Source organism: Vombatus ursinus, unplaced genomic scaffold (genome assembly GCF_900497805.2).
Source record: "Vombatus ursinus unplaced genomic scaffold, bare-nosed wombat genome assembly UNPS02007612.1, whole genome shotgun sequence".
Lineage (NCBI taxonomy): Eukaryota > Metazoa > Chordata > Mammalia > Diprotodontia > Vombatidae > Vombatus > Vombatus ursinus.
Window position 1 is genome coordinate 10,017,988 of NW_020947390.1, and position 23,910 is coordinate 10,041,897.

The 23,910-nt window shown below is 35.0% G+C and overlaps 1 protein-coding gene across 2 annotated transcripts in view; it reads right to left on the reverse strand.

The window, feature by feature from the left end:
* Nucleotides 1-23,910, reverse strand: part of CWF19L2 (CWF19 like cell cycle control factor 2) — a 123,652-nt gene that overhangs the window by 99,628 nt on the left and 114 nt on the right. Inside the window, exons 2-5 of one of the 2 annotated variants that reach the window (XM_027849597.1) lie at nucleotides 13,340-13,450; nucleotides 12,680-12,799; nucleotides 4,405-4,518; nucleotides 3,769-3,888 (exon numbers count right to left, since the gene is read on the reverse strand). In XM_027849597.1, the coding sequence (XP_027705398.1) occupies nucleotides 3,769-3,888; nucleotides 4,405-4,518; nucleotides 12,680-12,799; nucleotides 13,340-13,450 (465 nt within the window). Of the gene's footprint in view, nucleotides 1-3,768; nucleotides 3,889-4,404; nucleotides 4,519-10,794; nucleotides 10,825-12,679; nucleotides 12,800-13,339; nucleotides 13,451-23,910 lie in introns of those variants that run through there. The other variant, XM_027849596.1, reaches the window with a different exon arrangement.

A 23,910-nucleotide genomic window follows, 5' to 3' on the forward strand; every position in this document is an offset into this window, starting at 1 on the left:
TTGCCATTAGAAAGCCAAAAGAACCCAGCAAGTGCCTTAGTCAGTAAAAATTATATTTACCTGACAAGCAGCCAAAGACAAGACTGGCATAGATTATAAATTCATTTGTAAAATCTTACAAAGAAAGTTGATGGACAAGTATGGGCCATAATATCTCATAAAGCAGAGGAAAGCAATGTAGGTAAATCAGTTTTAAATAAGCCTAGCAAGAAATCCAAATAAGCAAATTCATCCTAAGGGTATATAAAGACAAAAAGGAAAGAAGGACATCAAAAAGGAAAAAAAAGAAAACATTTATAAAATTTACTATAATAAACTATATTCACCAACAAGGACAGAGGGAACATACTCAGATCCATTCATCACAATCTTAGTTGTTAAAGAGAGTTAAAAATGGCACTATATAGATAACAAAGATGAGAGAAATAGCCATATTATACTAAGTGTATATACAAGAAACCTGTGCTATATACTCAAATGCAAGAGTTCAAGATACTAAAAGCAAGGGGGAAAAAAAAACCTGGATCTCATTAATTCTAAGAAAAAAAGTTACTGAGAAAACATCAACAACTACTAGTCTACATGCCTACGGAAAATTTTTATGTCTTTAAGTAAGTCAAAGATGTCCTTAAAGATATTAAAGAAATAATAGGCTTTCAAATGTGATATTCTACAATGGATCATATCTTTACCCTTTCAAAGTTAACTCAAAGATACAGAGAATGTAAGATCCCATAATGCTTATTTTTTTATTCTGAGAAATCATTTCATCTGATAGAACAAAATGCCATTTTAAAAGCTCTTTTCCAGCAATCTCCCTTCCACACATTGAAATCATTCAAGGCTTGTTGAAAGACATTAATAGAAATAACCCTGTTCAATGACTCTCTAATCATAAACATCAAATGAGGCATAAAACAGAGAGAGGTATGTTTGACAAAGGTATTAGGTCCAGGAATTCAAGTTAAAAAAAGTTTCTCTGTGGTTTGCCAGATGCTCTTGTTTGTGAGTAAAATCCTCTGTTCAGATTTTAAAGCCCTTTATAACCCGGCCCCTTATCTATCGTTTCCTTACACTTCACTCCTTTCCATGTACTCTACAATCCAATGACACTGGCTTCACTGCTGTTTCTGGCACATCGCACTCTATCTCCTAACTCCTTATTTTTTCACTAGCTAAACCCCAAGCCAGAAATTCTCTCCCTCCTCAACTCTGCCTCCTGGCTTCTCTGCCTTCCTTCAAATATTAGCTAAAATCCCACTTTCTGCAAGAAGAATTTCATAGTACTCCTTACTTCCCTCTAAGAGTATCTCCAATTTATCCTGTATGGATTTTATTTGTATTAGTGGTTTGCAAGATCTCTCCTCCTTTAGAATATGAGTTCCTTGAAGGCAGAGACTGATTTTGTCATTCTTTGTATTCCTAGCACTTAGGACACAGTCAGGATGCTTATTAATGATTGCTAATGACTTACATGATGTCATGTTGATCACATCAATCACTGGAATATTTCAAAACCTCCTAGTAGAGATCTATAACCCCCCAAGAGTTTGGCCTTACCATCCACACAGGAAAGACCAAGTGGACTAAGAATATCTATTGCTTATATTATGACATGTACTTGAACGGAAAGCCTATAGAGATTATCAATCAGTATGGATATCTGGGACAGAGAGTACAAACAGGCAATGAGTCAGGCCCAGAATTAAAGGAGGAAAGTGGGCTAGGCTTAGTGCTTCTTCTATAAACTGTCTCATCATGAGCGTCAAACATTATTGCTTAGCTGTAAAGGAAAGATACAAAACAACAGACTGAGATCATGGGCTCATAGACGTAAAACTACAAGGGACCTTACAATTTATTTAATCTGTTTTCCTCACTTCAGAGATGAAGAAACTAGGCCCAGAGCTGCTAAGTGATTTGCCCAAGTTGACACATTTAGTAAGTAGCAATGCCAGAATTCAAACCCAGAACTACGACTACAAAACCAATGTACTTTCCAGGCAAGAGAAGGCCTGAGAATGCTTACAGACAAAGATGAAAGACAGAATGAAAAACTGAAGATGAGCAAAAATGACAAAAAGACTGCTAAAACAAGGTCCTAGAAGAGATATGTGGGAACCGAATCAAAGATAGAAGCAGAAAAGTCTTGGCAAGGAAAAAGGTCTATTACCTCCTATCAGACTACAGAGAAGGATGAGAACATGGATGAAATATAAAGGATGGTAAGAGACCACAGGGATGACAATTTGTCTAACAACAGGAGAAAAGATTCAAAGGGGATAGTGCCTTGTTGTAAAGACTGGCAGTGAAGGGTAGGTTATTAAATCAGATTAAAGGTAATCTGAGGAAGGAGAAAGTATTAACAGCTTAGGGTGGTGGAGGAAATAAAAGGTATCACAAAATAGTAGATACCTGAACTGAATTAGAAAGTCTTCCTTCATTCCCTTACAAACCCCTCCTTATTTATGCTCTTTGGTTATCTACTTGTCTATAAACATTATATATATTCAAAGAGAATGTGAGCTCCTTAAGGGCATGAATTTTTTTTGTCTTTTGTCTTATTATGCCTATCATGCTTTGCATATAAAACGGCTTAATAAAACGTTTGTTGAATGTAAATAAACTGTAAAATACTGAAGAATTAGTATGTAAAAATATTTTACTCCCTAATTCCCCTTTTTCTGCTATTCAACATAATAAGTATAACAAAATCTTGTATTACCTTCAATTCATCTGACCTGTGTTTATCTTAGCCACTTTTCTCTAAGTTGAAATACTTTTTATATTTATTTTCAGTTAAAGATTACTCCAGAAAAGGGGCACCGGGGAGGGGGGGTGTTAACTTTTCGTGTGTGTTATAGAGCCATTTGACAGTCTAGTGAAGTCTATGGACTTCAGAATAATGTCTTTAAATGCATAAAATATAAAGGGTCGCAAAGGAAACCATATTGAAATAAATATCTAATTTTATCCCATCTAAGTTCACAACCTGAAATCCATAGAACTCTTGCTCTAGAAAATAACTGCATTATGCAATAAAAATAACACAATAATTCTTAACACAATAATCTTTTTTAACCTCATAAGTATTCAGGAAATGAGATACCATGTACTTATCTAAGAAAGCTAACTTCCTTAAGTTTTATTTTAGTAAAAATAATGGACTCTAATTATCAATGAAAAATGAAATTTTTTAAAATCAAATTTGTGTTTTAGATTTGAGCACAATAGTTTTTTAGAACTAAGGAATATCAAAAAAGTCTGACTTTTTAGAAATATTTCTATCTGCAATTGCAAATCTAAATGTAGACTCATCTACTGGCAGAAAGGTGTTGTACTAGAGATGGAGAATGAAACATACAAATTTTCAAATTCTGCCAATGTACTGATCTGTTTTTTGTGATAATATTTATTTGCTACAAAAGAGGGCTTTGGGAGTAGGAACCAGAGGGGAAAGGAATAGTGTTGAGGGATCGTGATGCAAAAAGAGAAGAAAAGAACAACGTTAAAACATTAAAAATACAGAGAATGGTACAGAAGGAAGTTTAGAAGGAGACAGATACAACCAGCACAGTTTCATCACTCTCATTCTAAGTTTGGTATATACTTTCAAAAATCTGAAGAGTTCATAATTTCATATAAAATCCTCTTTTCCATTCTTTGTATATTGAAGTTTCATGTTATTTATGCTTGCTAAGTTCACAATAAGAAAGTTATTTTTTAAAGGGAAAAAAAATTTAAAGAGTGATTCCAATATCCCATTACCTGCTCAACTGCTTGGGCCTTCTCTTGCTCTGTTTTCTTTGCAATCTGTTTTTCAGCTTTGAGTGATGATGATGATACAGTTTTAATAGACATAAAATCAAAGGTCATCCATTCGTCTCTCTATGAAGAAAGCAAGCCATTTCAATTTAAGTGCTTAGAACTAAATTTCTATAAACTGACTTTTTATTTGCTGTTTTGTTAACTTTTATGTATAAAATATTCTTCTTTATTTCCTATGCATGCAAAAATATCAAAAGAATGAATTTTAAAAGAAGGGATCAGTCAAATTTAGCTATTAAAGAGCTGCTACACTCAATACTAGAGCTTAATTTTCACTCCCAATTACCTAATTGAAGAATACCCCAAACAAGATGTCTGAAAACTAAGGACAGAAATAAAAAGTACTCCCTTTTCCAAAGTATTTGAGAGCAATTGCACTCCCCTCCCTCTCCGCCCCCCACAAAAAAAAAAAATTTCAGAAGTAAATATCCAAAATACAGCATATACTTAATCGTGATCCAGAGGTTCCAAAGTTAATCTCTACCTTAAGAAATTAAATCATATTTTACATTAAAAACACAGTTTTTTTTTTTATCATAAGAACACACACGCTGTATTAAAAATCAGGCCACTCACCTGAACAATTTGGGAATCTTCTGTTTTATCTGACTCTTCCTTCTTGACTTTCCAGACTTTCTCTGTGGCAGTTGGCTGCAATGGAACTGCTTCAACCCATTCATCTTCAGAACTCTAAAAGTGACAAAATGCACAAATAAATACTTGCATGTGTATATTTTAGTATAAATTACAAAATCAGAGTGTGGAGTAGTCACCTCATGATTAAGCAGAGATGCCACAGCAGGAGAATACATTTTCTAAACAAAATGTATGTAAAAAAAATAGTTGCTGAAAAAATAAAGAAGAGGTAAAGCCTATAATTTTGAAGCAATCCTACAAAATAACGAAATTACAGCTTTTTTCTTAATACAGTTATGTCATAAAACTAAGAAAAAGCAATGAATAAAGATTATAACAGTTTGACAAAGAAAGCACACTTCGGTACAAAGCTTCAATTCCATCAAACATCAAGCAGACAACAAATTATCACAAATCTATTTGTTCAAATGTAACTGGAACTTAGGCAAAGGAGGGTATAAATAAGATGGGAGAAATCTGACCAGCTCCGTGTCACTCCAAATAGGTACCCAAAAAATGCTTTTTAATGATAGCATCTTTACTACCTCCAAAAAAAAGAAGAGAAGCTGGTAAATTTTGCAAATTCTCAAGTGAATCTATTATCATCAGTTCAGATGTTTCTTCCAATGATGCAGGTCACAACCCATCCATGCTCATCCACTCTGTGAGCATCTTGTTTGTCTTGCTTTCTCCTAACGTTGCAAAAATACCAGTAGATCATTCAAGCTACCCATCTGCTAATCCTCACCCTTATGACACATAAGCAACAAATCTTTTTCTATCATACATTTCCCAAATGACTCTTATTCTTCAAAGTTCCTCATAGCAGCTTGCTCAAACCCATTGTGCACCTCTCTATATTGTCTTCTATGTGGTACTTATTTTGAATTGTTTGGAGACAGTTGTGTTCCATGTATTACTGCCATGTAATTTTAACGGGCTATTAGTATTAAAAAAGATGGGCCTTTTTCTTCTAGGAGGAGTTGGGGCTCACCACAGGAGCTTAGCAATTTCTCAAATACAATTCAGCCTGCTCTCCACCTCCAGTTTAATTCTGCACTCATTTTTTCACCCATTTGTATTGTATGTTACAGGTGATACATACTAATTACAATAAGGAAATGATTAAACTGTACCTGTTGAATCCACTACAAATTTATGTTATGCCAAAACTGAGTCCTAACAACGCAATCCTTCTCCTCCTACTTAAAAAATTCCTTATTTTACTCACCACAATGACTGTCTCAAACACTCTCTTCTCTTCTCTCTTCCCACCTCCCCACCCTAACTCCCATAGGTTCAGTACCTCCACTCATGCTTCACTAAAAAAATTAAAGTCATTCACTAAGAGGAAGGAAAAGAAACAGGTTCAAATTTTATATACTCTTCAAATTCTTGGAAAGTAACATTTCAGATAATGAAAGATAGAAAGTTTCAGCATACCAGAATGGTTCTCCCAAGAAGGACCAAATATGGGGCTCCAGAGAAAGGAGAAATAGAATTCTAGAGAAGAAAAATTATTTTTACTTTCTTTTGTTCTTCTGCTTCTATGGCTTTAAGGAGCTCAAATACAAACCACAAGGTTGGAAGCCAATTCTTCTATTATAAAATCAAATCAACAGAAACTCCCAGAATTCTTTATGGCTTTATGCATGTACAATCTTCACTGGTTGGGGAATATTTCAGGATTTTCACTAATCCTAGAGTTTAGGAAGAGGCTACTTCAGAACCCCTTATTAACTGTCAAACACAGGTACCCAGAGCCAACTAGCAACTTCAACTGAATGCACAATTAGCAAAAAATAAGTGTAATCTCTAGTCAATACATAACTAGAAGAGTGTCATCACTACTGAATAGATAAAATTAGACTCCTCCTAAGAAGGCCATAGGAAATTTGATTATTGTGTATTTGGAAAGGGCTTACCATATGTTAGAAAGTTTGTTAGATATTGGGAGAGACAACACCTCAAAGGAAGGCCTCATTAGCATATTTTTAATGTTAAATCTTTGTCATCCAGCTGTTTAAGTATGCAACCTCTATTAATCTGACTGGTACAAAGAATTTCAAAAAAGAGAATCAACATTTCTTAAAAGAGAGAATATATATTCTAATAGATGGAATACCACCAAATAAAATTAACATAACATTTTTAGATACCAAGGGAAGGAAATTAAATTTAATTGTGTACTACATATTAATACTATCTCTTTTTTCCCCCAAGCATACAGGCAACTATATAAGAACATTTCAAGCTTTCATCCCAGAGACAGATGGTAAGGGGACTGGACAGCTGGTCAGAAAAAGATTATAGTGGACCACTATGCTAGCAACGGGCACAGGACAAGTTGCTATTTGGCAATTCCATTGTCCATACCCACTTCCAAGTCACAGTTCCAGGGCAGAGAGGAGTACAATGTGCTTGAAGTTGAAAAGGAGTAGGGGTCCTGAGGAGCAATAGTACTTTCTGCTACAAAGAATCAGGAGCCTTTCCTGGTATAGATCTGGAAAGCAATAACCACACCTCTCTCCAGATTATACCACTTTGGAAGCACCAAAAGCTTCTAAACCCCAGAACTAGCTGTGAAAACAGTAACACCAAAAAAGTCTGAGACTTGGGACAAGTATTCCATCCCCATTCCTCCCTGGTAAGCAGAACCCAATTTTAACATAAAGTTAAAAGTCAAAAAACTGACTGGAAAAAACGAGCAAACAACAACAGCAAAAACTTAACCACAAAAATCTACTATGGTGACAGGGAATATCAGGACACAAACTCAGAAGCCAAAGATGTCAAAACTGCTAAAATCAAAGTCGGGGGGGGGGGGGAAGAAATGCAAATTGGACAAAAACCCAAAAAAAAATCCCGGGAAAGAGAAAAAAAAATTAGGGGGGGGGGGGGGCTAGGCAGTGGAATTAAGTGACTTGTCCAGGGTCACACAGCTAGTAAGTGTTATGTGTCTGAAGCCAGATTTGAACTCAGGTCCTCCTGAATTCAGGGCCAGTGCTCTATCCACTGTGCCACCTAGCTGCCCCTAAAAAATTATTTTTAAAATCAAATTGGACTGGTAGGGAAAAAAAATTAGAGCAATGAAAGAAAATTATGAAAAGAGAATTGAGAGCTTGGTAAAAGACAAAAAAAAAAAAAATACTGAAGAAAATAACACCTTAAAAAAGAGAACCGGCCAAATGGCCAAAAAAAAAAAAGTACAAAACTTCACTGGCAGAAAGAAATTCTTTTTTTTTTTTTAATTAGGCAATTGGGGTTAAGTGACTTGCCCAGGGTCACACAGCTAGTAAGTGTCAAGTGTTTGGTCTGAGGCTGGATTTGAACTCAGGTCCTCCTGACTTCAGGGCCAGTGCTCTATCCACTGTGCCACACCTCGCTGCCCCGAAAGAAATTCTTAAAAAGCAGAATTGTCAGGGGTAGCTAGGTGGCACAGTGGATAGAGCACCGGCACTAAAGTCAGGAGGACCTGAGTTCTAATCCGGCCTCAGAGCAAACACTTAGCACTTACCCTGAGCAAGTCACTTACCCCCAATTGCCTTAAAAAAAAAAAGCAGAACTGTCCAAATGGAAAAAAGAGGTCAAAAGCTAATTGAAGAAAATAATTTCTTAAAAATTAGAACTGGACAAGTGGAAGCTAATGACTCCATGAGACATCAAGAAACAACAAAATCAAAAGAATTTTTAAAAAAGAAGAAAATATGGAATATCTCAACAGAAAAACAACTGATCTGGAAAATAGATTGAGGAGAGATAATTTAAGAATTACTGAACTACTTGAAAGCCATGACATTTTTAAAAGGACCTATAGGATCACATTTCAAGAAACTATAAAGGAAAATTGCCTTGATATTTTAGAACCAAGGGATTTAAACAAATGAACCTTTCAATCACCTCCTGAAAGAAATCCCCAAATGAAAACTCCCAGGAATAGTATAGCCAAATTCCAGAGTACCCAAATCAAGGAGAGAATACTGCAAGCAGCCGTATTGGCTGGTGAGAGACCATCCAAATACCAGAGAGCTACAGTCAGGATCACACAAGTTTTAGCAGCTTCCATGTTAAAGAAGCAAAGGGCTTGGAATGATATTCCAGGAGGCACAACTAGGATTACACCCAAGACTAACCAAACTAGCAAAACTTTGTATAATTCCTTCAGGGGAAAAAAAAATCTATTTATTGAAATAGAGGACTGTTGAGCATTCTTAATGAAAAGACGAAAGCTAAATAGAAAATGTGACATTCAAACATAAAAAAAGATAAACATTAAAGAGAAATCATAAGGGATTCAATATGGTTAAACTGTTTACATTCCTGTATCAGAAGATGATACATGCAACTCCTAAGAATTTTATTATTATTAAGGCAGGTAGAAAGAGACTACATAGACAGAGGGCACATACGTGAATCATTATGTTGGAATGACCAAAAAAAAAAAAAGGAATACTGAGAAAGAGGGATACACGAGGAAGAATGGGGAAAATTACCTCACAAAAAAGAGGTATACAAAGAAGATCTTCTATAGTGGAAGGGAAAATAGGGGCTGGCAACACTTGAACCTCACTTTCATTTGAAAAGGTTCAAAGAGGGAAGAATTATATTCACACTCAGCTGAGTACAGAAATCTATCTTACCCAACAGGGAAGTAGAAGAGGAAAAGAATGAAAGGGGAGGAGGAGGGACAGGGAAAAAGAAGAAGAATAAACAGAAGAAAATAGAATAGAAAGAAATACACAGTTAGTGATCATAACTGTGAATGAGATGAATTCACCAATAAAATGGAACTGGTTAGCCAAAAGGATTAGAAACCAGAATCCAATGATATGGTGTTTACAAGAAACACACTTTAATCAGAAAGACATATCCAGAGTTAAAATAAGGGGCTGGCGCAGAATCTACTATGCTTCAGCTGAAGAAAAAAAGCTGGGGTAGCAATCATGATCTCAGACAAAGTAAAAACAAAAATACACCTAATTTTCAAAAATAATTAGGGTAGCTGTTGTTGTTATTTGTCCTTCATTCTCGAAGAGGACCATGACATCAAGGAGGTGATGCCATGACATAAAAGTGAACTGGATTTAAGTGAGGGAGGACTGTGTAAAGTCACCAGCCTCACTTTGTCCTCCGGAGCCACGTGGGTCTAGTGGTCAGATACAGATTAGGGTAACTGGAGATAGCCCCAGATGAATCAGAGAAACTACATCTTGCTATAAGGTAATGTAGAGAATGAAGTAATGTCAATACTAAATATGTGTGCACCAAATGGCATCACATCCAAATACTTAAAGGAAAAGTTAAATGAATTAGAAGAGGAAATAAATAATAAAACTATACTAGTAGGGCACCTCAACTTTTCCTTCTCAGAACTAACTAAATCTACCCACAAAATGAATAAGAAAGAAGTTAAGGAGATGCATAGAATTTTAGAAATGTTAGATATGATAGACCTCTGGAGAAAACTGAATGGGAAAAGAAAGGATATAACTTTTTCTCACCTGTATATGGCACTTTGACAAAAACTGACTAGGTATTAGGGCATAAAAACTTCACAAACAAATGCAGAAAAGCAGAAATGTTAAATGCATGTTTTGCAACCATAATACAATAAAAATTACCTTCAATAAAGAGCCTTAGAACTACAGATTAAAAATTAACTAGAAACTAAATAGTCTGATCCTAAAGAATGAATGGATTAAAGAACAAATCATAGAAACAATCAATTTCATTAAAGAGAATGACAACAATGAGACAATAAACCAAAATGTGTTGGGTATAGCTAATGCAATACTTAGTGGAAAATTTATATCTCTAAATGCTTACGTTAATAAAAAAGAGTAACAGCAGATCAATAAATTAGGCATGTAACAACAAGCACCAAAAAAACTAGAAAAAAAAACATACTAAAAATCCCGAAAATCAAAAGAAAAATTAATAAAATTCAAAGTAAAAAAAAGAAATAACCACTGAACTAATAAATAAGACTAGGAGCTGATTTTAGGGAAAAAAAAATAAAATAAATAAATCATTGGTTAATTTGATTTAAAAAAAAGAGGAAATGCAAACAGTGAATTCACTACCAATGAAAATGAAATTAAAGCAATTATTAGGAACAACATTTGCCCAATTATATCAATAAAACTGACAATCTTAGTGAAATGGATGAATATTTACAAAAATATAAACATCCCAGATTAACAAAAGAGGAAATGGAATGCTTGATGTTTTCTCTGGTTAGAGAACAGGATAGGTACTTTTCCCTCTAAATACCATTAAAGGTATTTGTTTTAAAAAGAAAAAAAAGAAGAAATATGAGAAGACACTAACACTCTTTTGCAGAAGTAGAAGGTCCATGGGCATTGTTGGGCATTGTACATTGCACATATTTTCAGACTTCTTTTTTGATGTACTGATCACTTATGCTCATTGTTTTGCCTCTTCTTTTTCTTTGTTTTCTTTAAATATATTATTTGCTATATGAGATGGCTCTATTGGAGGGGGGAAAGGAAATTTTGGTGACTTTAAAAAAAACCAAATGATATCAATAAAATTTTATTTTAAAAAAAGGGAATTTAAAACTCAAAATTTTAAAAATGTTAAAAATTATTTTTACAAGTAATTGAAAAAATTAAATATTCAAAATTTTTCTTTTAAAAATGTATTTTATTTTTAATTTATGGAATAAAACAAGCATTTTCATAACAGTCTAATAAAAAAGATTACCACACATAAAACTACAAATCGACTATGTACAACTTGCTATTCCTTTTAAATATATAATAAAGTTACCATGTAAATTTCTTTTTTCCCTTTTTTTCTTCCCTTCCCTCCCCATGCTCTAGAGATGGCTTCCATTAGAAACAAATAGGTATATACATGTAAAATTATTCCATCTATACTTCTATTTTCTTGCTCTAAATGCAGACAGCACCTTTCTTCAAGTGTCCTTTATAATTAATTTGTGTATTTATAATAGTCAAAACTACTTAATCACTCAAAGTCGTTCCTAAAACCATATTGTGTTACTGTATACAGTGTTCTTTTGGCTCTGCTCACTTCGCTCTTCATTATTTCATGAAAGTCTTTCCAGGTTTTTCTAAGATGCTGAGCTCATCATTTCTTACAGCACAGTAGTATTTCATTACAATCATATACTACAATTTGTTCAGCCATTCTCCAATTGATGGGCATCCCTGCAATTTCCAGTTCTTTGCCACCACAAAGAAAAGTGCTATAAACATTTTAGAATATACAGATTCTTTTCCTTTTTACCTCATCACCTTTGGAAATAGACCTAATAGTGGTATTGCTGGGTCAGAGGTATGTATAGACAGTTTAATAATTCTTTGGGCATAACTCTAGACTGCTCTCCAAAATGGTTGGATAAGTTCAGAGTACCACCAACAGTGAATTAGTGTCCCAATTTTTCCACATCCCTACCATTCGACACTTTCCCCTTCAACCATTTTAGCCTATCTGGTAGGTGTAAAATGATATCCCAAGGTTGTTTTAATTGCATTTTTCTAATAATATTATTTAAAATTTTTAAAAAAATACCTCTGATTACCAAGGCCACTCAAAACTAAATATCTCATAGGAAAAGTTTCTTGAAACTCCATGATTATGTTGTGGTAAACTGGGCATCACTCTAATAGCTCATCCAGATCACCCTAAAAGAAACAGAAGTATGGCTTTTCCTGAGTAATACAGACTCTTACGAAGTTCCACGAAGATAACTTCCAACTTTCCACTACGGCAATATAGATAAAGCCTAGCATAAATTTTCTTGGTTCCTGTGCTGGCAGCCAATTCTTCTAATAAAATAAAAATACTTCTCAAATTACAATAAGCAAAGTTTCCAAACAACATATACTATAGCTTTAAAAGACCAAACACCATTGACTAAGTATAATATTCAAACTTTTCTCTAAGATCTCTGATCATACACACATTAGACTAGATGACCTCTGAGATTTCTTTCAACATTGAGATTCTATAACTCTCATAGGACAAAAGAACTAGGCTCATCTCAGTTCTGCTACTCACAAGTTGTGTGAATTAGTACAAGTAATTAAATCTCGCTGGGCCTCAGTTTCCTAATCTCTATAACGAAGAGTTTTAGACTACATGACTTCTAACCTCCCTTAAACTAAATAATAGCTCTAAGGTTCCTTCCAGCTCTTAAACTATGAGTTAAAAAGCATGTACTCACCGATGAACTATCAGATGATTCATTTTTTTCATATTTCTGTTTCTTGCTCTTTTTCTTCTTCTCTTTCTTAACTTTTTTGGAATGTCTATCCTTCTTCCTTTTTTTCTTCACAGAATGTTCCTGTATATCATCATTTTAAACAAACAAAAAAAGATTTAGTTTGGGGGTTTTTTTCTTCATTTCCAAAAAACTAAAAAGAATCACTTCAGGGAAAGGAAGAACCATCTCACAAAACCAGAATATGCTACTTGAAAATGATACGTGATATATCAGTAAGCTGCAGAGATGAGAACTGTAGTATACAGTCAAGACTCAGCTTGATCAGTGACAATTACCTACTGCTTTACATATTAACTTACACAACAAAATTCAGAATCTAACATTCTATCCCCATGGCACCATCTACATAAAGTATGACTACGTGAAACATTAGAATTGATATAGAAAATGAAGAGAACATTGGTTTTGTTTTGTACTCAAATTAATTATTTTCTGAAGGATGTAATGAATCATATCAACCAAGTAAACCTGTCCTAAGGTCTAATTCATTAATTAACCTACAGGACTATTCTTCGAACCTCTTGGAGAAACTGCAAGGGCAAAACAACAAGGTGTATACAGTTATGGTTGGATAAAATAAATATAATTAGTAATACTCACCTGTGATAGTTGTTCAACTCGCTCATTGACATCAGGTAACATCCATGTGTCCTCACCTCGAAGTCGCTTAAGTTCTTTGCGCCTCTCTTCTTTCTCAAAATCTGCTTTAGCCTATAACATGCACATAGACACAAATTTTCAAGCTACATTCCTCGGGCACAGTTGCATATTGTAATGTTCAGCCAAGTTATCTTCTTTAGACAATTGACCCTATTCCGTTTTTTAATTAAAGGTTGCAGAAAGGAATAGAGAATGCAAAAAGGTTAAATTACCTTGTCACCTCACAGCACAAGAAAGGACTTACTTGTTCTCTCAGCAGACAACTAATAATAAATATCATTTATACAGCATTTTAAGGCTTGCGATTCACTTTACGTATATTATCTCATGTGATGCTCACAACAACTCTGCAAGGGAAATACAGTTTTTCATATATGAGAAAACTGAAGCATAGAAGTGAAGTGACTTGTCCTCGATCACAATTATGCGTCAGAGGCTAGATTCAAATCCATGTACTACTAACACCAAAGTCCACTGGCTTTACACTATGACACACTACCTCTCAACTAGAAAGCAGTAGTCTGTTTCTCACCCCTATAATACTCCAGTTATTTCCAATTAACTTACAAACCTATTGCCAGAGGAGTAAAAGCGGCCAGACCTTGCACAGGAAATTCTCCAGCTATTAAGGCTTACTTAAGCCTGACCTTATGACTTCCCCAGACTTGGTTCTTTCCTTTCAGTCTGTCCTGGAAATTCTGATATAAGACTCATTATGATGTAATATAAAGAGGGATGGATTTGGAATCTGAGAAACTAGGTTCAGATTCTGGCTCTACCACATACTATCTGTGAGACATGAGACAAATCACTTAATCTTTCTGGCCCTCACATTTCTAAATGAAGGAATTATGCTCAGTAATCTTTGATGTTCCTTGAAATTCCATGATTACATAGTTTTTGAATCTTACCTTTGCTTCCTGACTGTTCCTTTGGTTAAAACCCACAGCATACCCTGAAATAAATGTAGGCACACTGGTTCAGAATAATACTTGGCTCAAACATGAACTCAGATTAAGTGTCTGTCCATATACAGCCATAGGATCACAGATTTTTGAGCTGGAAAGGATCTTAGAGGCCATCCAGTGCAAATAAGGGAACTGAGGACCAGAGAGATTAAATGGTAGACCCAGGCCCCAAAGGTAAATAGAAAAAAAACAGCATTTGAACTCAGTTCCTGTGATTCCATTTTTACCACAGTACCATACTATCTTTCCTATTCTGTAGCTCTCTTGACCCTGGCTACCTGCCTGACCTTTACCGCTTGCCTGCCAAACAAGTATACTAACCTAGGCACAGAAAGATCTCCCTAGGAAATAATGCTCTAGCACAGGAAGCTTATTTCTATTTTCACTTAATTCTTTGTGGCAATTACCTGATCTCACCAAAAACAAGCTTTAAGGGGGCAGCTAGGTGGTGCAGTGGATAGAGAAGCAGCCCTGCATTCAAATCCAGCCTCAGTTCAAACACTTGACACTCCCTAGCTGTGTGACCCTGGGCAAGTCACTTAACCCCAATTGCCAATAAATAAATAAATAAGCAAATAAAACCATAGCTTTAGTGACCTTCCTAAAATGTAGTTCTGACTATTCAAGCCTCTACTTAATTAACCCCAGTGGCTCCCTTTTATCTCCAGAGGATTAAAAATCCTCTTTTCGGTATTCAAAGACCTTCCCAACATGAGTCCCTCCTACCTCTCCAGGCTTCTTTACACCTTACTCTCTCCTCACCATAACCTATATTCTGTGATCCAGTGACACCAGCCTTCTTGCTATGCCAACAAGACACTTCATCTCCCAACTCTAAGCATTTTCACCAGCTGTCCCCCATGCCTGGAATTCTTCCCTAGGTTTCTTCAGATTTAAGATAAAATCTATCTTCTGCAAGAAACCTTTCTAATCTCCCTCAACCCTAGTACCCTGCAACTTATCTTATACATAGCTTGCTGGTAAAGTTGTTTACATGTTGTCTTCCCCATTAGACTGTGAGCTCCTTGAAGGCAGGGACTTTTTTTGTTTTTCTATGTATCCTCATTACTTCACACAGTATCTGGCACATACAAAGCACTGAATAAATGTTTGTTGACTTGTTGACTTGATTTGAAAGTTTGCCTACCTCTTAAAGGACAATCGATAACAAGGTAAAGGCGTAATACAAACCAAACTACATATGTATGCTGATTAAATATTCTGCTACTTCATCTAAGGGGTTCAAATTTTGCCTTAATTTTTTTGTGATATCAGACCTTTTAATATAACTTACATAAGACATTCAAATAATAATGAAAAGCAAACTCCAATCCCTCAAAAGAAATCCTAGCTAAACAATCATCCACTTGTTACATTTCTCTAAGAGTCCAATGACTGCCCTTAAAAAATATACCAGGTGGACACAAGTATATACTACTCTAGCTCCTAATCATTACAGAATAACATATATACAGAAAACTTTGTCCCCTTACATGTAGCAAGGGAAGTGATAAAAATTTCACTACGATCCATGTTAGTTATGATGAGAGCCTTCCTATTATTACTAAATTACAACAATTCTCCTTCTAAATCTCCCTAGGATAAACAGAAGGTTCTTCTATTCCTTCTCTCTATAACCACTCAGGATAAGATCAAGTCTTGTAGGGTACAGGAAGCAGCCTCTATTAATTTGTATTGGTTGACTTTAAGATAATGATAGTCACACCTTCATTACACATCTTCATTCATATATTCATTGTTTCCCAGAGTCTGGTTTCCCAAACTTCATGCTCTTTGAAATGTGTCATTTAAAAAAAAATCATATTCAAGTATTTATATTGTAATTCCAATTCATTTCTGCAACTTCACTATTCTTACTGATTGCTCAGCTAATTAACCAATTTCATAAAATACTTCATTAAAATGCCATCTGAAATAACTATTTGACAGGAACTACTGGGAAAACGGGAAAGTGGTTTGGGAAAAAAAAGTTTAGATCAGACTCTTACACCATATTGCCAATCAATTAGCAAGTATTTAATAAGCATAAACTATATGCCAGGTACTATGTTAGGCACTGGCACTAGTGATACAAGTACAAAGAATGATGTAAGTACAAAGACCTAATCACAAAAACTTATATTCAAATGGAGGCAAAAACAAGTACATCTAAAAATATATGCAAAATAAATATAAAATGAATATATACAAATATATATACATATATAAAGTAGTTAAATAAAAGGTGAGGTGGGAAGAAAGGTACAAGCAATTGGGAGGGGAGGTCAGAAAAGGCATCTTGCTTTAGTTTTGTCATAAAAGAAGAGAGAAACTCTATGAGACAGAAGTAAAGAGGACATGCATTCCAGGCATATTGCCCAGTCAGTTCAAAGATATAGAGAAAATAAGATAAGGAACAGTGTGTCCCATGTGAAGGTCAGAGAGAAGGCCTGTTTGGCTGAATTTCAGGGTTTGCAGTATCATGAAATTATTTTTTTAAATGGATGAAAATATCTTTCATAATTATGGCTAGGGGAGAATTTTAAAACAAGAGATTAAGAAAATCCCAAAAGATGGATAATTTATTTTATATAAAGCTTAAAAGCTTTTGTAGAAACAAAAATCAATTAACCTACCCAAGAAAGTAAACTATCAACAGGGAAAAAATACTTGCATCGAGTATCTCTGACAATTTTTTCTTTTTAACTTCTTGAAGTATGTTTTTTTTGACCTAGAAGCTCTGGATTTTAGCTATGATGTTCCTGGGAATTTCCATTTAGAGATTTCTTTCAAGAATGACTGGTGAATTCTTAATTTTTACTTTCCCCTCTGGTTCTAAGAGATATGGACAGTTATCACTTAAAATTTCTTAAAATGTAGTATCCAAGTAAACCAAGCAGAGACCCTGAAGGAAAATGGAGAGTTACTTGGAAAGTTGCAAGCCATAGCTTTATGGAGAAAGGCTTGGGGTGGAAAGGGGTGGAGACTACTGTTCTACCCTCTAGTCCTCCAAAGAAAGAGGAAAGTCAACTGAGAGAGGTGAGAAGGTGTTGAGTATACCTGTTCTCCCTTACCCACAATCAACCCTTGCTATTTCCTATTAAAAAAAGAGTTTTTGCTCTTCTAACACTATATATATATGTATAGGTGTGTGTATATATGCATATATATATCTCCTACGGAGCTACCCTTTGTCTGGTTTGTTCAACTGCCCAAACTTGATCAAACTATGAATAGTGGAATACACTACTTACACCCTACAGTCATTCTTTCTTTAAGTAGAATGATGTAAATTGTCTTATTACCCTTTTGCCCATTTCCCACACTGACAGAATTGCACCAGCTGTTTCTATGATTTTAGCATTACTACTTCTCCAATTTATTTTTAAATGTAGTTTCAGAATACGTGAAACTTCAAGACTAGAAATGGTTGGCAAAGAACAAGTACATCAAAATAATCTTCTATCATTCCATTTAGTAAAAGAAAACTGACCTGGAAGTCAGGAAATCTGGATCTCACACTTACAAAGGATATAATAACACTGGGCAAGTCACTCAACCTCTGGCTATAAAAATGAGGCAGCAGAACCAAATGATCTTCTTGCAGTTCCAAAATTCTATCATTTTATGATGCTTAATTGTTTAAAGATACAGAATTCCTCAAGATAAAATCAAGGACTAGGGTCAAAGATAATCACATACATTCCTTTTTTTTAAGGTGCACTATGTTTTCAATATTTAAGCAAAAACATTTATTATTGAGAACCTCACAGATGGGTCATTACAATGTAAAATGTAAACTAAGTATAGAAAATAGATTGGTTCAAGAATTGTTACTGAGGAGCAGTTAGGTGGCTCAGTGGATAGAGCACTGACCCTGAAGTCAGAAGGACCTGAGTTCAAACGTGGCCTCAGACCAAACACTTGACACTTACTAGCTGTGTGACCCTGGGCAAGTCACTTAACCCCAATTGCCTTAAAAAAAATTTTTTATTGAAATTCAAATTACAAGTTCAAAAATTTAGGGAATTCAAAACAAACTAGGATAATGAAACATATTGGCTACAAAGTAAAATAATAGAATAAACAAAATAATAGAATAAGCAGTTCAGTTAAATGACAACTAGGTAATTAGAGATATCATTTAAAACCGATGCTTAATAATAATTGTCCACATCACCTCACAGGTAGGGCTATGGTAAGAAGAGTCTCTTATATAAACTGAAAAGTATATTAACGTAAACTAAATAAAGACAGAGTTTTTTAAATAGTATAGCACAGGAGAAATTTCATGTGCTGCATTTGGATTTGAAGTCAGATCCTCTGGCTCTGCCATGTATCATCTGGAATGACACTGGGTCCCAAACACTTCATCTCTCTTGGCCCATTTCCTCATCTGTAAAATGAGAGGTTTAGATTATAAGGTTTCTAAAGTCTCTCCCAGTTCTAAAGCTATGAATGTTTAAAATTATTTTATTTGATGCTCTGCAAAAGGTATTTTAACTAATTTCATTGTTTTTAAACTTTTCGTTTAAATACAAACTGGATACTAGCTGTGTGACGCTGGGCAAGTCACTTAACCCCAATTGCCAAAAAAAATAAAAATAAATACAAACTGGAAGAAAATCTCATTCTCCCATGACAATTACATTCTTAAGTCACTCGAAGTCTAAGTATAGCTCAAGGCATGAGCCTGAAGCCATGAGCGATTTTACAATTCTTATATCTGCTTTTTGAAGTTTTCCTGTCTCTTCCCATGTTGTCAAGTGTCATTTCTTGAGGCTGTGAGTGTGCTTCTAATAGCTCCCTAAAACATTTAAAATTTTGCCTAGGACTAGTCTGAATCTTGGAAGAAGGAATTTTTCTTCCTCCTTCCTATAGTACATGGTCATAAAAACCCTCAACTCAAGGCAATACTATTACTACTATCCTAATCCATCTTGTATAGTAATACAGTTGTATAGTAATACAAATGAAGAAACTCTGTCCTATAATCCTCAAAGAAACTCAAGTATAGAAGCTTTATACCTCTCTTCCCAATCTGCTATGCACTAGATAGTACAGATGAAAGAGTGCTGGGTTTGGAGTCAAAGCACCTGGGTCCAAACCCAAGACTATGACACTTGCTACCAGTGACGTTGGGCAAGTCACTTATTCTTTCTAGAGAACCAATTCAATAGTTTCTTTATTTGTAAAACGAAGAGTTGGATGAGATGACATCTAAGGAGCTTTCCAAATCTAAAAATCTATAAATCTATAATCTCATAATCCTAAATATAATAAGAGAAGCTATCATCTATACAGCATTTTATGGTTTATTGAAACACTTTATGCCAAAACCCTAGGAGGGAAGCATTATCCTTCCTGAATGTCCTTGCTGTGTTAGGACAAAATAAACTTTTTAACTGTTCAATGACTTGTTAGTGCCTCATTTCCTCCCACTGTCAAACCTGAACTGAGTGCCACTTCCAACAAAAGAGGTTCTCAGAACTTGAGACATGAATTCCTCTTCTCTTCATGCTGGATTTTGGCCTCCAGGAAGAAATATATAGTGTATCAACAGATAAAAACCTTCTCACAAGTCTACTACCAGCCATTAGTTGTTAACAAGTATACTGTATTAACTGACTTGAAAAATACTACCACTGTTTGAAACACTATCAAAACACAAAATATTTCATTAGGAAGTCTCAAAAACAATTACTAGTCATTAGTAATGACTTAAAAAGAAGCTTCAAGATTCAAGAAGATTCTCTCCCTAGAATCTTAAAACAAATATTACATATCTGACTAGGTGATGACTGCTACCTAAAACTGCTTGAATGAACAGACAGAGGTAGGAAAAAAAATGACGAGTCTTCATTATGCGTTCCTGATTCACTAATCAAGGCTGCAAAAGAAAGGTGAGTGCTTAATTTTTTTTTCTATAAAAGTATTTATTTGAAAACAACAGTACAAAAGTACCCAGGGAAGGAGAGTCAATCATTGACTTTGTACTACTTATACTAGGTATTCATTTTTTTCTAAGTAATTTTTTCCCTATATATATACACACTTAAGTGGCATAAAAAGCTCTTTAAAAAGTCAAACAAATGAGAATCTCATTTTCTGATTTGAAATGGTTAATGACAAGCTGATCCCCTCCTTTTTTTTTCACTTTTGATAAAAAAAAAAGTATTTTATGCAATAACAGCAAAAGGAAAAAGAAAGGTCAACTCCATTTCTACAGAGTAGGCAGAAAGTACCCTCATATGACAGAAAACTAATTCTAATGCTTCCATGTGAGAAAATGTTCAATGGACTTTTAAACATAAACGGTAACGTAGCAAAGAGAAGTGTGTTTTGAAGGAAACACTGATTTGAACACTTAGAAGAAACAGAATTAGGTTGTTCAAAATGTGATGTTTCCATATCTATTCTTCACCATTCTAATCAGATGGGTTATCTTTTTAAAATCTTATTTAATATTTTTTCCCAATGACACGTAAAAAAACAAATTTAACATTCATTTTTTTCAAACTGACTTCCAAATTCTCTCCCTTCCCCCCCCATTGAGAAGGCAAGCAATCTGACATAGTAGTTATACACATGAGGTCATGCAAAACATATTTCCATGTGAGTCATTCTGTGAAAGAAAACAGATTAAAAAAAAAAAAGAAAAACAAAGTGAAGAAAAAGTATCTTTGATCTGCACTCAGGCTCTACCAGTTCTCTCTCTGGAGACGGACGGCACTTTTCATCATAAGTCCTACAGAATTGTATTGAATCATTGTATTGCTGAGAATAGCTAAGTTATTCATAGTAGATCATCTCACAATATTGCTGTTAATGTTCTCCTGGTTCTGTTCATTACACTTTGCATCAGTTCACTTAAGTGTTTCCATGTTTTTCTGAGAGCATTCTGCACATCATTTCTTAAAGCACAATAGTATTCCATCACAATCTTGTTCAAACTTGTTCAGCCATTCCCCAACTGATGGACATCCTCTCAATTTCCAATTCTTTGCCACCACTAAAAGAGCTGCTATAAATATTTTTGTACACATAGGACCTTCCCCTTTTGTTTTTTATCTCTTTGGAATATAGACCTAGTAGTGGTATTGCCTAGTCAAAGGGTATGCATGGTTTTATAGCCCTTTGGGTATAGTTCCAAAGTGCTCTCCAGAATGGTTGAATCAGTATACAACTTCACGAATAATACATCTAATGGGTTATCTTTCAGTAAGTCAACACTGTCAAAAATTTGTACTAATATTTGTCATTCTTTCACAAACATATCTTTCTCCATTGTATAGCCAGAATTCAGAAGGACTGCCAAAAAAAATCAAAGACGTTTAAATATCAATGCCTAAACTCTTCCCTAAAAATAATCTTCTAAATCACCAAGATGAACAATACGCAAGTCAGATTTCTGAGCAAAAGGTGTTACGTAATACAAAGGTTTAAGCTAAATAAACTCATGTTCTAGCATTCTAGAGTTCCTCAATAGGTACAAAGGCGATCTGAATACATGAGAAATTCAAATAATGTCATGTTATGCCTATTTACAGACTTCCAAAGAGTCTATTTTTTAAAGGACAGGATTCAAACAAACATCAGAAGTCTTTCTGGATCCATCTTCTCTCCAAATTGATTTCACATTTCCTCTCCTCATATACTCAACATTCCAGCTAGACTGGCCTATTTGTTGTTTCCTACCTATAACGTTACATCTCTCTTTCCTTACACAGGCTATATCCCTTCTCAGCTCCACCTCATTTTAAGGCTCAAAGCTCAGCTCAGGTACCACTTCCACCAAAACACCTTTCCTATTCCCTCAGCAAATAGTGCTCCCTTCTTTCTATTACAGTGCATTTATTTTTATATACATTGTGAATACACTGATCTGCATCTGTACTTACCTATTATCTGTACGTGTTATATCTCTCCCCCACTCCACGCCCTAGTAGAATATAAGCTCTGTGATGATAGGCACGTGAAGTTTTTCACCTATGTAACCTTTTCTGCTTGTTGTTGTTTTTACCACTGTGCCTAACTCAGTGATTTGAACATAAATGCTTACTGAAGTGGATGGAGTTCCTTTAGCATACAACAATAAAAGAGGCCCTCTCTGTAAAAGCCACTTTACAATGATATCGAGAGGAAAACTAAGTAAATTAAACATGATGTTGTTAGATTAAAAAAATATGAAAGTCCATATTACTGTGCCTACCAAGTAAAATTACTGTTGTAGAAAATAGAAGTCAGAGGACCTGGATTCATATCCAGTCTCTTCTATTTAACCTCTCTAGGCCTTATTTTCTTGTCTGTAAAATAAGAGGTTTGGGCTATGTCTACAAGGTCTCTTCCCTTGCTAAATCTTATGACCTCTTAAATTGTAAGCTCAGAGTGACAAATGAATATAAATGCAATAACATCCTATAAATGGAGCATTCAGACAAGTATTTAATTCTTTTAGTATCAAATGAGATAACACAAGTAAAGCATTTTGTAAACCTTAAAGTACTACATAAATGCTATTATTATTTTTGTATTGTCAAAATCATAATCATAGTAACAATGGTACCATTTCAATAAATAACCAGAAGAGGGATGGAGGAAAGAAGAGGGGGAAAAAGAGTCAAAACCTCTTCCAGCCTCAATTTTCACAGAGTAAGAAACAGTAATACCTACTTTTCAACAAATGTGATTAAGCAAAATCACACTGGCTTTTGAAAAAGCTAATCTAGATATCTTTCTTAGACTAGCCTAGAAATAAAAAACTTTCACAGTCTTTTGAACCTTCAACTGAACACAGCCTCAAGAATTTGCCATGTAATAAAATGAAGAATAGTTTTTTCTTCAAATATCTATGAAATTTTTCAGAAACGCTTTTACTCAACTCCAATTTTTATATTCACCCATTTATGAATCTCTCAAGTGAAAATTTTCTGCATAATACATTTTTATCTGAGGGAAATTTAAACTCAGTAAGAAAAAAATATACATACATTGAACAAGTAGATTAAAGTTCCTAAAGAAAACCTGGCACTTCCATGGCTCACAAATTCCCAAACAATTGATGTATTCAGTGCTCAGAATCTTTCCCTCCATCCTCTATTTCAGAAGAATGGATTAAACAGCTTTACAACGTTTATTCCACCCATTCTTTTTTAAAGGTGCAGTTTCTCAATGTCTGAAATGTACCAAAGACCAAGAAAAAAGGGGCGGCCGGCTGGCGCAGTAGATAGAACACCAGCCCTGTAGTCAGGAGGACCTGAGTTCAAATCCAACCTCAGACACTTGACATTTCCTAGCTGTGTGTCCTTGGCCAAGTCACTTAACCCCGACTGCCTCGCCAAAAAAAAGAAAAATAAGAAAAAAAGTGAATAGATAGAGACTGTCTACCCTTTCCGGGCCGCAGCTGAGGGAGAAGGACCGAGAACGGCGGCTAGGGAAGAGTGGAGAGAGCGAGGAGGGAGGCGGGGCCCGGAGGGGCGGCTCCCCAGACCCCAGCGCCCTCGGCACCGGAAGCGAAAGCACACAGAGACTCCGAGAGGAGGT